This window comes from Brassica rapa, chromosome A09 (assembly GCF_000309985.2).
Source record: "Brassica rapa cultivar Chiifu-401-42 chromosome A09, CAAS_Brap_v3.01, whole genome shotgun sequence".
Classification (NCBI taxonomy): Eukaryota; Viridiplantae; Streptophyta; class Magnoliopsida; order Brassicales; family Brassicaceae; genus Brassica; species Brassica rapa.
Genome location: NC_024803.2, coordinates 12,836,138 through 12,851,522, shown reverse-complemented (window position 1 = coordinate 12,851,522; position 15,385 = coordinate 12,836,138). Strand labels below are relative to the sequence as shown.

At 36.9% G+C, this 15,385-nt stretch overlaps 1 protein-coding gene across 1 annotated transcript; it reads right to left on the bottom strand.

Annotated features, from left to right (window-relative positions):
- Positions 1 to 3,573: 3,573 nt before the first annotated feature.
- LOC103839236 (electron transfer flavoprotein subunit beta, mitochondrial) lies at positions 3,574 to 5,123 on the bottom strand. Its single transcript, XM_009115738.3, has 5 exons — positions 4,870 to 5,123; positions 4,504 to 4,788; positions 4,244 to 4,324; positions 4,081 to 4,175; positions 3,574 to 3,966 (listed from the first exon to the last, which is right to left on the bottom strand). The coding sequence occupies exons 1-5, from the start codon at positions 4,936 to 4,938 to the stop codon at positions 3,741 to 3,743; spliced, it is 756 nt and encodes a 251-aa protein (XP_009113986.1). The 5' UTR covers positions 4,939 to 5,123; the 3' UTR covers positions 3,574 to 3,740.
- Positions 5,124 to 15,385: the final 10,262 nt, after the last annotated feature.

The following is a 15,385-nucleotide window of genomic DNA, read 5'->3' as shown; positions in this document are numbered from 1 at the left end:
ATGAGAAGCAGGATCACAATCATCCAGCACATATAGATTTTGAAGAAGGTTACCCTTCCCAATCATGTAACCCGGAGTATGCTCCTGAAGAAATTCAAGGGGATTGTATGAGAGAATGTGACAGGAATGAGAGGAAAAGAGCACAGAGATAGACGTGTTCCTAGTCAGCGCACTAATGCTTAACAAATTAAACTGAAAATGTGGAACAAACATAACAGAATGCAATGTCAAATGGTCAGAAAGAATGATTGAACCAGAAATAGTAACAGCAATGCGAGTGCCATCAGGTAAAATGACATTTGTATCAGATATCAAATGCGTGTCAGAGAAAAGAGTCAAATCCGAACACACATGGCAGCTAGCTCCTGTATCTATGACCCAAGCATTATTGGAAAAAGTAAGGCGGTCTTTGATTCCAGCGGTAGAAATAAAGTTTGGGGAGTTAAGAAATGTACCCAAACTGGAAGGATGAGAAGAGGTTATGGGAATGAGATGAGGTTGTGGCTTGATGGTAGAAAGAGATCCATCAGCTAGTTGAAGAGTGCTGCCTGAAATCTGAGCTATTTTGTTCTCATTGTTCTGAGAAGAAGCATTGAGAACATTTAGAAGACGCTGTACTTGATCAGATGTCACTGTCCCCAAGGGAGTACCCTGTTGATCATGCATGGTGATACCTCCAAAATTTTGAGTAATCATGTTTGTCGCATTTGCACCTTTGCTCCAAGCTTGAGGATTCCCAGTATTGCGTTGCTGAGAAGAATATGAACCTTTAGAACCAGGAGAAGGAGTCTTGTAACCTTGGGGATAACCATGAAGTTTGTAGCAACGATTCACCGTGTGTCCAGCAAGACCACAATGAGAGCAAATAGGGCGAGAACGTTGCTTGTTATAACCTCCAGCGTAAGCAGCTACAACCGGATCAGGAGAAGTTATCTGAGACGTTTGAAAGGCAAGGTTGCTTGTAGACTTCATCGATCGCTGCCTTTCCTCCTGAGAGATCATATTGAAAACCTTAGAGAGCAGAGGCTTTGGTTCCAACATCAAGATTTGACCACGCGTAGCAGTGAAGGTGTCATTCAAACCCATAAGAAACTTAAGAACACGATCTTGTTCATCCCTCTGCTCAAGTTGTTTATGACTCGCACAATTCATCTGGCCACAACAACATGTATAAGGTTCTTCATGGTTCTTGAGCTCCTCCCAAAGCTGTTTGAGACGCGTGTAGTAGTCACTTACACTCTGAGAACCTTGAATCTCAGAATAGATTTGCTGCTTGATCTCAGCAGTACGAGGACCATCACTCTGTTTGAATTGGTCATGAAGATCTTGCCACATCTGCCGAGCCGTCGCAAGATACATTATGCTCTTGGCAATGGACTTATCAACAGCATTGACAATCCAAGTACAGACGATGTTGTTGCATCTCGACCAAGAACCGTAATCAGGATGAGTCTCAACCAATTCAGGATACACACCAGTAACAAACACATCCTTATTCCTAGCTCCCAATGCTAACAACGTCGATCTACGCCAGCTATTGAAATTCCCAATACCAGGAAGTTTTTCCGAGACGAGAGAGATACCAGCATGATCGGCGTTGTGTACGAACAGCGGATTTGAGTTCGGATCAGAGAGAGAAGGCAACGGCGGCGTATGTGTCGAAGAAAGATTCGCATCGACCGGAGGCATCGTGAAATCAAGAATCGAACCTCCAAGTCACAACGAAGGAGACGATGATGCGAATCGAGCTACTAAAGAAGAAGAAATAGAACGAACGAAGTATATGCAGAGATCGCAAGGACAATCGAAGAAACAATCGCAAGAACGGCAAAGAACGATGGATCGATGAAGACGCTCATGTTCAATCGATGAATGAATCTGAGCAGAGACGAAGATGGAGCTGAAACGGAGTAACGAAGCGGAAGAAACGAGTTCAGAATTGCTCTGATACCATGTTAGATGTGATGAAGATGATGAATCGAGAGATAGTGAGAATGATGAAAAATGTATTATTCAGCTCAAACTGTAACTGTCACAGTACATCAGTATATATACATCCGGTATTAGCTCAAGGAAACTAAACCAGACTTAATCATAATACATTAACCGGTATAAACCAGTGATAACTCTAATAGAGAAGATGATGAGAGAAGCAAAGAAAGCTCTTCCAAGAAACAAGAAGAAACCCATCTCTCTCCTATCTTTTTGTTTCTCTTGATCAAGCTCGCTCGTAGATTTGCTAACGGAGAGGAGGGAATCTTCTTCGGTGAGAGGGAATGATGGGATGCAAGAAGACCGCGTAGTGTCAAGAGGAGACCGAGCAGGAAGTCAACTCGGAATAGATGACCAAACTGTGACCAAAACCCATAATATTTTATTACAACAAGTCAATTTTTCTATGTTTTATTATTGTTAATAGTGTGATCTGTTCTTCGGTATTAATTGCATTCGTTGGTTCAAGCCCATATCAGTTTTGCAGTAATTAACATCAAAGCTGTTATAAAAAGAGTTCTTGCATCTGTCTATTCAAAGCTTTAATGCTAGTTTTCTTAGTGATTTGAGAGATCCCATAAACTGTTCAAAATAAAAATATAGTTAACAGACGAAGAAATAATCCAATTAATTATTCTATGCAATTATATATAAACATCAACACGATAGAGATCACGTAAGTGATGATAACACAATCATGAAAGTATGTACAAGTAAAGTGATCACAGGGGATAAGTCTGTGCATGCATATCCTTATCCATAACACAACCTAAACAAGAATGAGAGAACAAATTAACAAAGAAAATCATAAATGGAGATTAGAAACTAGAAACGGAACAATTTAACGTATGATCTGAAAACATTCAAGGCCAACCAAGCAAAGCTGCAACCATTTGTCATGTTTAGTTGTAGTCATCATCCATTGCCGACGCGTTAAAAGGACACAAATATGACATTAGGAAAAAATGAGCAGAAAAACTTTATCCGAACATCATGAAAAGAACACTAAGAAAATCTGAAAATTCACCAATTGTTAAAGCATGTTTTAGAAATCAAATTTAACAAGACTGCATTGCTTAGCAACACCGAATATAAAATAAACCCTACGAAATTTATAAATTTTTGAAAGCATTTTCAGTACTGACGTCCCTGAATCAAAACTATATAGGGTCTAAATTTTTTGACCTGTTAACTCTAAAGCCTAACCCTAAAACATGATGCAGAAGAAAAAAAACCCTAAACATAGTTTGCTGAAGAAGAAAACCACTACTTGCAATTTGCAAAGGAATCAATGTACCAAACTCTTGATCATTCCGTAATAGACCTTGATACAAGCACAAGACTGTCATAAAGCTTGTATGGTCTTGGATACAATGATTGGTTTAAGCAAAGATGTGGTTCAAAACGTTGAGATTTTCTAACCAAATGAGCCGGTTAATTGCGGAAAACGCATTTGTCTAATTTCCGGAGAAAAAAGGAATTCTGTGTTTTGCATCTAACGAAATTATCTAATTATTATTCTCTGTTCGATAACAACTCCTAAATAATGTAACGAAAGAATGTAATAAAAGTGAAAGAATGTAATAAAAGTGAAGATGCTTTAAGTAACTTACCAAATAAACTGTTTTGTAGATTCTTTATTTATTTACTTTCTACTTCATTCCTGAAATAGCAATGTAACTAAAGAAGAAATGACCAAGTGTGCGTGTAGCAGATTGGGATGAATACATATATAAGGTTTTGTTTCTTCAAACTACATGAGCTTCATTTTTGAGCTTATCTATCAACTCATCCACCGAAGAAACGATAACTCCAGATTTCCTCTTTGGAGGCTCCGTGACTTCCACAATCTCTATATCAGATTTAATGTCTACTTTCAGATCCTCCAACGTCATTTTCTTAATCGGCTTCGATTTCGCCTTCATTATGTTTGGGAGTGTTGCATATCTTGGTTGGTTCAGCCTCAAGTCAGTTCTGCATCACAACATCAAAGTTGTTACAATAAGAGTTGTCGCATCTAATATATTCAAACCTCAACCCCAAAGAGAGATCACCACACAATAATAATGTAAATAAAGTAGAACTTACGTGATCACAGCGGGCAAACCTACACTAAGGGTTTCAAGACCTCCATCTACTTCTCTATCCACAGTTGCAAACTGCTTATCCTTATCCAACACAACCTACTAAACAAAAAAAAACGAAATGAACAAAATAACTATAACTACTTGTATAAATCACTTATTACCACCTTAGATGCAAAAGTTGCTTGCGGCCAACCAAGCAAAGCTGCAACCATTTGTCCTGTTTGATTGCAGTCATCATCTATTGCCTAAACGTTACAAAACAATAAAAATTACAAAAAAACCCAACAATGTTGTCTCTTAAAAGATCAATGTTCATCAACCTAAACGATCAAAGTCCAAATCTTTCGGCTTCTGAAGACTGAAAAATCTCGATAAAGTTCAAAACTTTACATACGAACGAAGCAAATGGGAGAGCTAAACGAACTTGTTTCCCGAGGAAAATCAATCCAGGATTCTCGACATCAGCGAGACTCTTCAAGATCTTAGCAATCGTCAAAGGGAGGAAGCTAGAATTGGCCTCGACATGGATTGCTCGATCAGCGCCCATGGCTAGACCAGTGCGAAGCGTGTCGACGCACTGTGGAGGTCCGATGCTCACTGCGACGACCTCTTTGGCGAACCCAGCTTCTTTGATTCGAAGGGCTTCCTCGAGCGCGATCTCGCAGAATGGGTTCATCGACATCTTGACATTCTGGGTATCTACGCCGGTCTATAAAGGGATCGAATTTTAACGGTGACTCAGTGGATGGACTACGGAGATGTTTAGAGAGGGGGGTTTTTTGATTTGTACCTTGTCGGGTTTGACACGGATCTTGACGGCGTAGTCGACGACACGCTTAACGGCGACGAGAATCTTCATCGTCCGGAGATTAGTAAGAGGAGCACTTTTGTGTGTTTGGTGGATCTAATAAGGATGATGATGACTCATCAAAAGATGGCAATATCTCCGGTTTAACATTTTTCGGTTCCTTCCGGTTTAACGTTTTCGGTTTAACTGTATTGTTTTGTGTCGCCTTCAAGATTTCATACAACAAGTAATGTTTTTATCTTTTTTTTTTTGGAAAAGATGTATATTTTTATGGGCTTATTTGCGAATTAGTTATGTAAATGTCATTGATTAAGGTTTAAAGACTTTTACACCCAGGTCTGGGGTTCGAATCCCAGACTATGCAATTTATTGCAGATTACAGGAAATCCAGGTTTCAAGTCCCGGAGAGAGCGGTTTATTAAACAATTATGCAGACTACAGAGGAAAGGCTTGCAAGGGATCTTCAACATGGTGCAAGTAAATCTGGTCAGGCGTGGATCTTCATAGGACGGCTCAAGTGATGCAGTTAGGCGTAGGTCTTTATAAGGCAGGTAGTATTGTCGGTTGTCGAATCGTCTATGTAATCTTTCCTATATCATAATTGTAAGATCATAATAAATCAGCGTTAAAAAAAAAATGTCATTGATTTTGACATAATGTATTTTCTGATATCTATGCTATAAAGTATCTGATTTTATCTTTCTATTTACATGTATCAGATAAATGCAGCTAATAAAATATAAAGTTAAAAGCATCTGAAACTATTCCAAATGAAAGAATGAAAAGTTATCCACATATAACTTTATTTATCATATAAATATGTACCGAGTGTTCTATTTCATATCACCAAAATAATATATAATTATAACCCCACCTACAACTCTTAAATAATAAACATATCCCAACCACAATCCTTAGATGCTAAACTTTATCCCTATCTCATTCAAACTCCTAAATACTAAATTCTAAACTCTAATCAGTAAATCTGAAATCCAAATATAAATCATAAACCCAAATAGAAATCCAAAACTAAAATAGAATGAAGCAAAATAAATAACATAGTATATATTGATGAAATGATGAAATATCTATGATTGAATAGAAAATGTTAAGAGAAATTTGGCAAAAAAGAACAAAATAACAATGTTGTTGTCCCCTTAGAATTAGAACCAAAAACATTGTCCCTATTGTATATACATTAATGAAAATCCAGTTTAATCCTTCTTAATTAACTTTAAAATAAAATTAACAATTTATTATAAAGAAAAGTAATAAATTAATTACTGTTTTACTATTTATCGAAGAAGTAAACAAAGAGCGTAAAAAGTAAAAAAAAAACCTTATAGCTTCTTTCTCCATGAAAAAGCAATTTTGGTGGAGCCATCGACATCTTTTTTTTCTCATGCCCGTCTTAGTTCGTCGGAGAGCTTTACAATCACTTTGTAATCTCCCACGGTTACGATCGGAGTTGTTCAAGCTCGGGAGAAGCTTCTTGTCGTGGATAAAGAATGATTAGCTTCATGTTGTTCTTTGTTTGCTCTTATTTCATCTCGGTTTCCAAAACTTGGAGGTTAGGGTTTCGAAATCCCCTTTGTCATTTTTTCTTCATAATTTGTTTATTTGCATGTACTAGGAAGGGATTGAATTGTTAAAAACAAATCGATTCATGTTTATGGTTTTGAATGTAGTTTGCGGTTGAGTTGATTCTGAGTTTATTGTGCTATTTAAAATATCTAATAGTTTGATTGTGATATTAAGTTATATTTTGTTTGGAATTCGATTCATGTTAATGTATTTTCTAATTTGTGAGCTTGATATTGACCATGTTTAAACATGTCTCTTTGCAGGCCATGATTTATCTGTAGAAGCCGGAAAACCGGACTGACATAAACGATAAAATAAAAAACCGATGTTAAGGAAATATACGAATGTAAAAACAAATACAAGAACGATAAGAAATCATATTCGCTAAGAGACATGGAGTCGAGATATGATCTCTTTCCTTAACTCAAAATATTCGCTCCGTTAGTGAGATGGGACTGTACGAATATAGAGTCCCATGATACAACCATGGCAGACGAATCACGCCTCACTCCTGATCGCCCTATCAAACTATAAACTCTACGAAACACTCTCGTATTTACGACTTACGCTAAAGGATTTTCGCTGTTGGTTTGATGTGAAAAAATTAAGAAATAAAGGAAGAGGAGAGACGATATTTAAAGAGCCGGAGAAGACCCACTTCCCGCAACAGCTGCTGCACGTGAGCGAGAATCTCGCAGAGATTGAGAGAAGTTGAGTTCCGAAACTTCTTCCTCAAGACTCTCTCTTATCTCGTTTAAAATTTTCGAGAGGATAACATGCATGATGTTTTTATTTTTTAGACAAACTACTTGTCGTTTTAAATAAAATTGTATGCTGTTTTTTCCCGAAATAAATGACAAAGCGTTTAGCTTAACTTGATCCAAAAAGAATAGTTCTTATCGGGCCAGAAGCCCTCCACCCAAGCCCACGCCAAGCCGAGCCGGCCAGACGGCGGCAGCGGCGCGCGCGTGGGGAGCTCTTTCTTCCTCTGAGTCGTTTAATCTAGTGTAAGAGTGTACACTTATATATACTACTAGACTTTACTTCTCCCAAACGATGTGGGATGTTCCTTTACATCATTATTCATGATTTGGGCTTTTAAATATATAAACCCAAGTCACTTATTATTCACCCATTTGCCTTTATTAATTTAGCCAAGAGGCTTTAATAATTAGACCCAACAATCCCCCACATGAATAGAAATGACTCTTCTAAACATATGCAGACTAAATGCAGACTCGATAGACTCTAAAAACTATACTTATTCTAATCCTGACTAGACTAGACAGACTTATCGAGAGTGTTTGCGAAAAATTTACTGTGTTTGAGTTGGTGGCATTTTTAAGCCTTGAACCACTCATAGTTAATATCTGTCGGGTTTACTTTACCAGAAGGTGAACTTGATGTCTTGAACCAACCTGTGTTTTATATAAACCGAGACAACAAGCATAACGCAGCTTCATTTTCTCGTAGAACTTAGTTCTCTATTGTGTTCATTGTGGCCCTGAACTATTCCTGATTTGCATGAGTGAACTTAGAGAATATAACCTTGCATTCATTCTCCTAGAAACAGCCCCATTTCACACTCATTAGGTGATTGACCATGAAAAGTATTGAGTAATACTCCGCTTAGAAGCTCTGGAATCATTAAAGCTTATGCTTATTCTTCACACATTCGTTAGCACTTTTATCATCTTAGGAGCTGGGAAAAGACTACTTTGTCTCAAGTGCTTTGGTTAGATTCTGTTTGATTTTGTTTTCCCATTGAACCTACGTCTTGGGATCTCCAGTCATGATAGGTAGGGTTGCAATCAAGCATCCTCATTCGCTATAGGCTTTAAACCCATTCCTTTTGATGATTTAGCAACAATATCTAGTGGCAAACCTTTAGTAAATGGATCTGCTAGGTTGTCAGCCGATTTGATGTAATCTATTGTGATTACACCGATTGAGATCAGTTGTCTAATAGTTTTATGTCGTCTTCTGATGTGACGAGATTTACCATTGTAGAGATTATTCTGAGCCCGAGCTATTGCTGATTGACTATCACAATGTATGCGTATAGCTAACACATGTTTCTCCCACATAAAAATATCTTCCAAAAAATTTCTAAGCCATTCAGCTTCTTCTGCTGCTTTGTCTAAGGCTATGAATTCAGATTCCATGGTTGATCTGGCTAACACTGTTTGTTTGGTAGATTTCCATGATACTGATGCTCCTCCTAGTGTAAATACATATCCACTCGTGGATTTTTAGTTTTTAGAGTCTGATATCCAGTTAGCATCACTGTATCCTTCTAAAACTGATGGTTCTTTACCATAGTGAAGCCCAAAATCGTTGGTGTAGCGCAAGTAATTGAGTAGCATCGTTATAGCTTTCCAGTGTGTATGACCTGGATTACTTGTATATCGACTAAGTACGTTTACTGCATGCGCCAGATCTGGTCTAGTACAATTGTCAAGTACATGAGACTTCCAATCACACGTGCATACTCGTTTTGTGAAACCGCTTCACCTGAATTCTTTGTCAAGTGCATTTGGGGATCTAACGGAATTTTTGCCGTACTATTAGAATAATTTCTAAATCTCTCTTATATTGTTTGAGCATAATGAGATTGGGTTAAGATAATTGCATTTGAATTTCTTGTGACTTTAACCCCGAGAATTACATCTACTAATCCCAAGTCTTTCATCTCAAATGTCCCTTTGAGCATGTTTTTTGTTTGATTGATAATGTCTTTATTGCTTCCAATAATGAGCATATCATCTATATATAGGCATAACAAAACTACCAAAACTGCGTATGTTTTGTCACATTCATTTATTTTGAAACCATTTGACATCATTGTATTGTCAATTTTTCGTGCCATTGTTTAGGAGCTTGTTTAAGCCCATAAAGTGACTTTACAAGTCGACATACTCTGTCTTCCTGTCCGGGAATGACAAAACCTTCAGGTTGTTTTATGTAAATCTCCTCTTCTAAATCACCATTTAGAAAAGCAGTTTTTACATCCATTTGATGGATTTCTAAGTCTCTTAAGGCTGCGATTGCTATCATCAGTCTTATTGATGTTATTCTCGTCACTGGAGAATATGTATCAAAATAGTCAAAGCCTTCCTTTTGTCGGAATCCTTGAACTACTAGCCTAGACTTGTATTTTCCACCAGGTTTTTGTGTCATTATTAATTTATACCCTAATGCTTTGCAGCTAGATGGTAAATCTGTTATGTAATAAGTATAATTTTGCATGATCGAATCAAATTCATTCCTGACAGCTTCGTTCCAAAATGGAGCTTCTGGTGAAGCCATGGCTTCTGCCAACGTTTTTAGAACATTTTCTATTAAAAATGCCATTAGAAAATCTTCTCCAAAAGATTTTTTCTTTCGAGCTCTTTTGCTCTTTCGAGGTTCATCTTTTTCTCTATTTTCTGAAATATCATTTATAGAAATCTCGACGTTTGTCTCAGTTTCTGAGTTTTTGTCATTATCTCTTTCTTCTCGAGTTCGTTTTGAACCTTGTTTTTCCTTATATGGGAAAATATTTTCGAAGAAAGATGCAGTTCTTGTCATGACTGTATTTTCATGAATGTCTGATATTTCAGATTTATGTACCAGAAATCGATACGCATTATTGTTATGTGCATATCCGATGAAGATGCAATCCACTGTTTTAGGTCCAATAGTGACCTTCTTTGGTGGTGGTACCGCAACTTTTGCCAGGCACCCCCACACTTTGAGGTATTTATACGAAAGTAAATTATCTTTCCATAATTCATATGGAGTTTTGCCAGTTACTTTGTGTGGAATTTTGTTGAGGATATAATTAGTGGTAAGCAACGTTTCTCCCCATATTTTTGGGGTAACCCATATTCCTGCAACATTGCATTCATCATCTCTTTTAGAGTTCGATTTTTGCGTTCAGCAACTCCATTAGATTCTGGTGAGTAATGAGCTGTAGTTTGATGGATTATTCCATGTTCTTTACAAAATGCATTAAATGGACCATTATACTCGTCTCCTCTGTTGCTTCTAACTACTTTAATAGTTGTTTTAAGCTGATTTTCTACCTTGAGTTTAAATTCTTTGAATTTTACTATCTTTGCTATGTAATAAATATATATAACAATATTTTGTGCAGTCATCTATAAAGGTCACAAAGTACTATTTACCACCTCTCGTTTGTAAATATTTTAAATCACATAAATCGGTGTGAATTAAATCTAGAGGTTTATTAGTTCTTTCAACACGAGGTGATGGCGTTTTTGTAAGCTTAGCCTGTACGCATACTTCACATTTTTGTTTACTTGTTTTGCATTTAGGAATTAGATTTAAATTCATTAATCTTTTTATAGATTTGTAGTTTACATGACCTAATCTTTCATGCCATATATTAAAAGACTCAATCAAATAAACAACTGGCTCATTCTTATTCATTGAAACTTTTGGAGCTACAACTTTCGGAGTGACTGTCATTACATTCAACTTGACAAGTCCACCCTTAACATACCCTCTTCCCAAAAACATCATATTCTTCCTAATTACGAGCTTATCCGCCTCAAAACTTGTGGCGAATCCATTCTTGCTAAGCAAGGTTCCCGAGACCAGGTTCTTCCTCATGTCAGGCACATGTTTCACATTCGTCAAAGTGACCTCATGTCCAGATGTCATCTTCAAAATCACATTGCCACGTCCTTCAATCTTGGAGACTGCAGTGTTTCCCATCTTGAGCTTCTCCTCAGTCTTGCTTTTCTGATAGGTGCTTAACATCGCCCTATCGGTGCAAATGTGGGTAGTTGCACCACTGTCATACCACCATTCCTTGGAGTTGTTGCTTTCAAACATGTTGGCTTCAGTCACCACAACAACGAGATCCTCCTCAGTGGTATTTGCCTGAGCCTTCTCATCCTTGATCTTTTTGCGACACTCAACTGTCTTGTGCCCCACTTTGTGGCAGTAGTGATATTTCCCTCTGAACTTCTCCACATTCGCATTCGCATTGATTTCAATGCCTTTGTTCTTGAATTTTTTTCCAGAAGCCTTCAGAGCTGCAGCAGTTTTGGAAGGCGTGGCAGGAGAATGGGCGTGTGCCTTTCCTTTGCCTTTGTGCTCAGCCATGTTGACATTGTGCTCCTTAACAGTGATCTTGTCAGCAATTCGGTTTCTGGATTCCATCTGAAGCCTCATGATGAGCTCCTCGAGCCCCATCTTCTTCTTCTTGTGCTTCAAGTAGTTCTTGAAATCCGTATAGCTTGGAGGAAGCTTTTCAATGAAGCTGAGAGTTGTGAATGTCTCGCAGACAGACATTTCTTCAGCAGCGATTTCATGGCAAATGAGCTGAAGCGCTTCCACCTGATCCATGATGGGTTTTGAATCCACCATTTTGAAGTCGTGGAATTTTGAGACCACATACTTCTAGCAGCCAGCGTCCTCACCTATGTACTTCTTGTCCAGTGATCTCCATAGCTCTTTCGCCGTGGGGATCTCACAGTAGATACTGTACAATGGGTCAATGAGGTGACCAAAAATGTAGCCTTTGCAGATAAAGTCGGAATGCACCCATATGTCTACAGTTGCGAGACTGTGAACATCATCAATCCCGTAAGGCATAAGGGGCTTATCCTCCTGGATGAAATTGTCTAGCTTCATCGTTGTCAGGAAGAACAACATCTTCTTCTGCCACGTTTTGAAGCCTTTGCCATCAAATTGGTTTGGCATAAGTTCTTGAGTGAATACACTTGGGACAACCGGAGGAGTTTGAACTGCCACCGGACCACTTGAATGTTCCTGAAACTGAACCCGTCTGATAAAGACCAGCACCAAATAGGCTACGACGAGTGGTTTCATCAGCAGCATTTCCCGCAGGGAGGATATTGCTCGGTGTTGCTGCAGCGGTTGACGCTGTGATGTTTCCAGCGGTTGTCACTGTTGCATCAGTGGCTGCAACGTTGAGTGGAGTTGTTGTGACATTGGTGGTGTCAATGGGGGTGTTGTTATCGTTTGTCATTTTTTTGTAGAGAAAACATGAAAACGGATTAGTACTCCATTCAACAAATAACATATTATTTTAAATAAAATAATAGTCTAAAATCGATGTTCATTTTTGGTGTTTGAACCAAATCATATCGATATAAGTCTTGAAAAAACGTTTTGCAAACTCGCTTAAAAGCGTTCGCAGAAACTATTTTTATAGACTTAGAATGTTTCACAAACTTGCTTAAGAAAGCGGTTTTGAAACGATTCATTTATAGAACGTTTTTAAAATATGTATCAGAAACGTTTCGCGAAAAATTCTAGAAAGCAATCCACAAAGCGTAATGAAATAAACAATAAACGTTTCGCGGAAATGCTAAAATTAAATAAGAACAAACGTTTCACGGAAGTGCTAGAAAGCAAATCGCAAACCCCGTTATGAAATAAGAATAAACGTTTCGCAGAAGTGCTAGGAAGCAAATCGCAAACACGGTTCCAAAACCCGTTTTTATAAATCGTTCTTCAACCCGATTCGAGCTTTAGACATAAAGCGATTTTGAGTTAAGATTGTAGAAGCCAGAAAACCGGACTGACATAAACGATAAAATAAAAAACCGATGTTAAGGAAATATACGAATGTAAAAACGAATACAAGAACAATAAGAAATCGTATTCGCTAAAAGACATGGAGTCGAGATATGATCTCTTTCCTTAACTCAAAATATTCGCTCCGTTAGTGAGACGGGACTGTACGAATATAGAGTCCCAGGATACAACCATGGCAGACGAATCACGCCTCAATCGTGATCGTCCTATCGAACTATAAACTCTACGAAACACTCTCTTATTTACGACTTACGCTAAGGGATTTTCGCTGTTGGTTTGATGTGAAAAAAATAAGAAATAAAGGAAGAGGAGAGACGATATTTAAAGAGCCAGAGAAGACCCACTTCCCGCAACAGCTGCTGCACGTGGACGAGAATATCGCGGAGATCGAGGAAAATTGAATTCCAAAACTTCTTCCTCAAGACTCTCTCTTATCTCGTTTAAAATTTTCGAGAGGCTACCATGCATGAAGTTTTTATTTTTTAGACAAACTACTTGTCGTTTTAAATAAAATTGTATGCTATTTTTTCCCGAAATAAATGGCAAAGCGTTGAGTTTAACTTGGTCCAAAAAAAATAATTCTTATCGGGTCAAAGGCCCTCCACCCAAGCTCAAATCCACGCCGAGCCGGCCGGACGGTGGCAACAGCGCGCGCAGGGAGCTCTTTCTTCCTCTGAGCCGTTTAATCTAGTGTAAGAGTGTACACTTATATATACTACTCGACTTTACTTCTCCCAACCAATGTGGGATGTTCCTTTACATCATTATTCATGATTTGGACTTTCAAATACATAAACCCAAGTCACTTATTATTCACCCATTTACCTTTATTTATTTAGCCAAGAGGCTTTAATAATTAGGCCCAACATTATCACCACTTGATCTTATCAATATCCAGACCTTTGCTCATAATGTGATGGACCTAGCTAGCTGATTATAGAAAGAAGCTCAATGATGAGGGGGCATTGCTTCCGGAATGATTGTTTCGCTGGTTAGTGTGTTTGGTGTATAGTGAGATATGATGTGTTGTTAGCAACTTTTGGTGAGAAACTCAAAGAACAAGTGGAGGAACTACTAGACTTTTATGACAAAGGTGTTTCACCACGCAAGAATGTGGATGTAATGAAAGAAGTGATAGAGAATCTTGCGAAGAAAGGCATATAATATCCAACACTATCTCGCTCCCTCTCTCTGTGTTTTGGTGTCTAATGGTTTGTTTGTGATGGGTGTTTTCTCTATTTATAGATGAGGGAGAAGAGAAAGCTGTGGAGGGCTCAGAGAAGAAAAAGAAGAAAGAGAAGAACAAGAAGAGGAGAAATCTAAGAAAAGCAAAGTAGTAGAAGAAGAAACAACAACAGATAATGATAATATCAAGAAGAAGAAAAAAGAAGAAAACTAAGTTGATGAATAGACAACAAGACAAGTTTTGTAGTGTTAGATGTTTTTCCCCCACATAGCAAGCTCTGTTTTATCTTTTTACTAGATCCTTTCTCCGCGATACGCGCAGATAATATATTTAAATTTCTTATTTTTATCATTTTTATTTGTATGTGAATTTTTGTATATTAAATTATATATAACTAATTTTTAAATTTGATTATTTTTTATAAATTTTTAGTCTGAAGTAAGTATTTTTATTATATGTAACACAATTAACTAATAAAATATGAAGAATCAAGTCTGAGATTTTAGACTAATATCAAGATCGGAATCTCATCTCGAATAAATTCCCGAAAAGAAAAAGTACTCCAATGACCTACTTAAAATATAAAACCCCATTTTTAAAAAAACGTACTTAATAATATTTTTTACGTGTAATAGTTAAAAACTGACAATTAAATATCGATCTAGAATATTATTTTAATATATCTAATGGTAAAATATTAATTGTAATAAACAAATTTTGAATTTTGTAATATTTCATGAGTTAAAAGTCTTTAAAATCTATTTTATTAACATAATATATTTTTATTCATTTATTATTTTGACATTACAAAATATTGATTTAGTTTTATTTGTATATTATTTTTTTAATAATTTAGTTTCGTTTTAAGTAATTTTAAAATTATCAAGAATATAATATATTTAAAATTATTTATTTAAATATATCCAAATATGATGTCTCATTTTTATGTGTGTTTGCATTGAGCATGTTTAATTTGTAGTTTGTATATTTAATAACACCTTGTTGTGTGCCGTTCTATGGTTTTAATAAATATGTTGTCATTTCATTTTTATTACTACTAACATGATTTTTTAGTGATCAGTGATAATATATTTTTAACGTTATGTATTATATTTTATCGTATATTTTCTAACTTTTTATGCTGGCACTTTT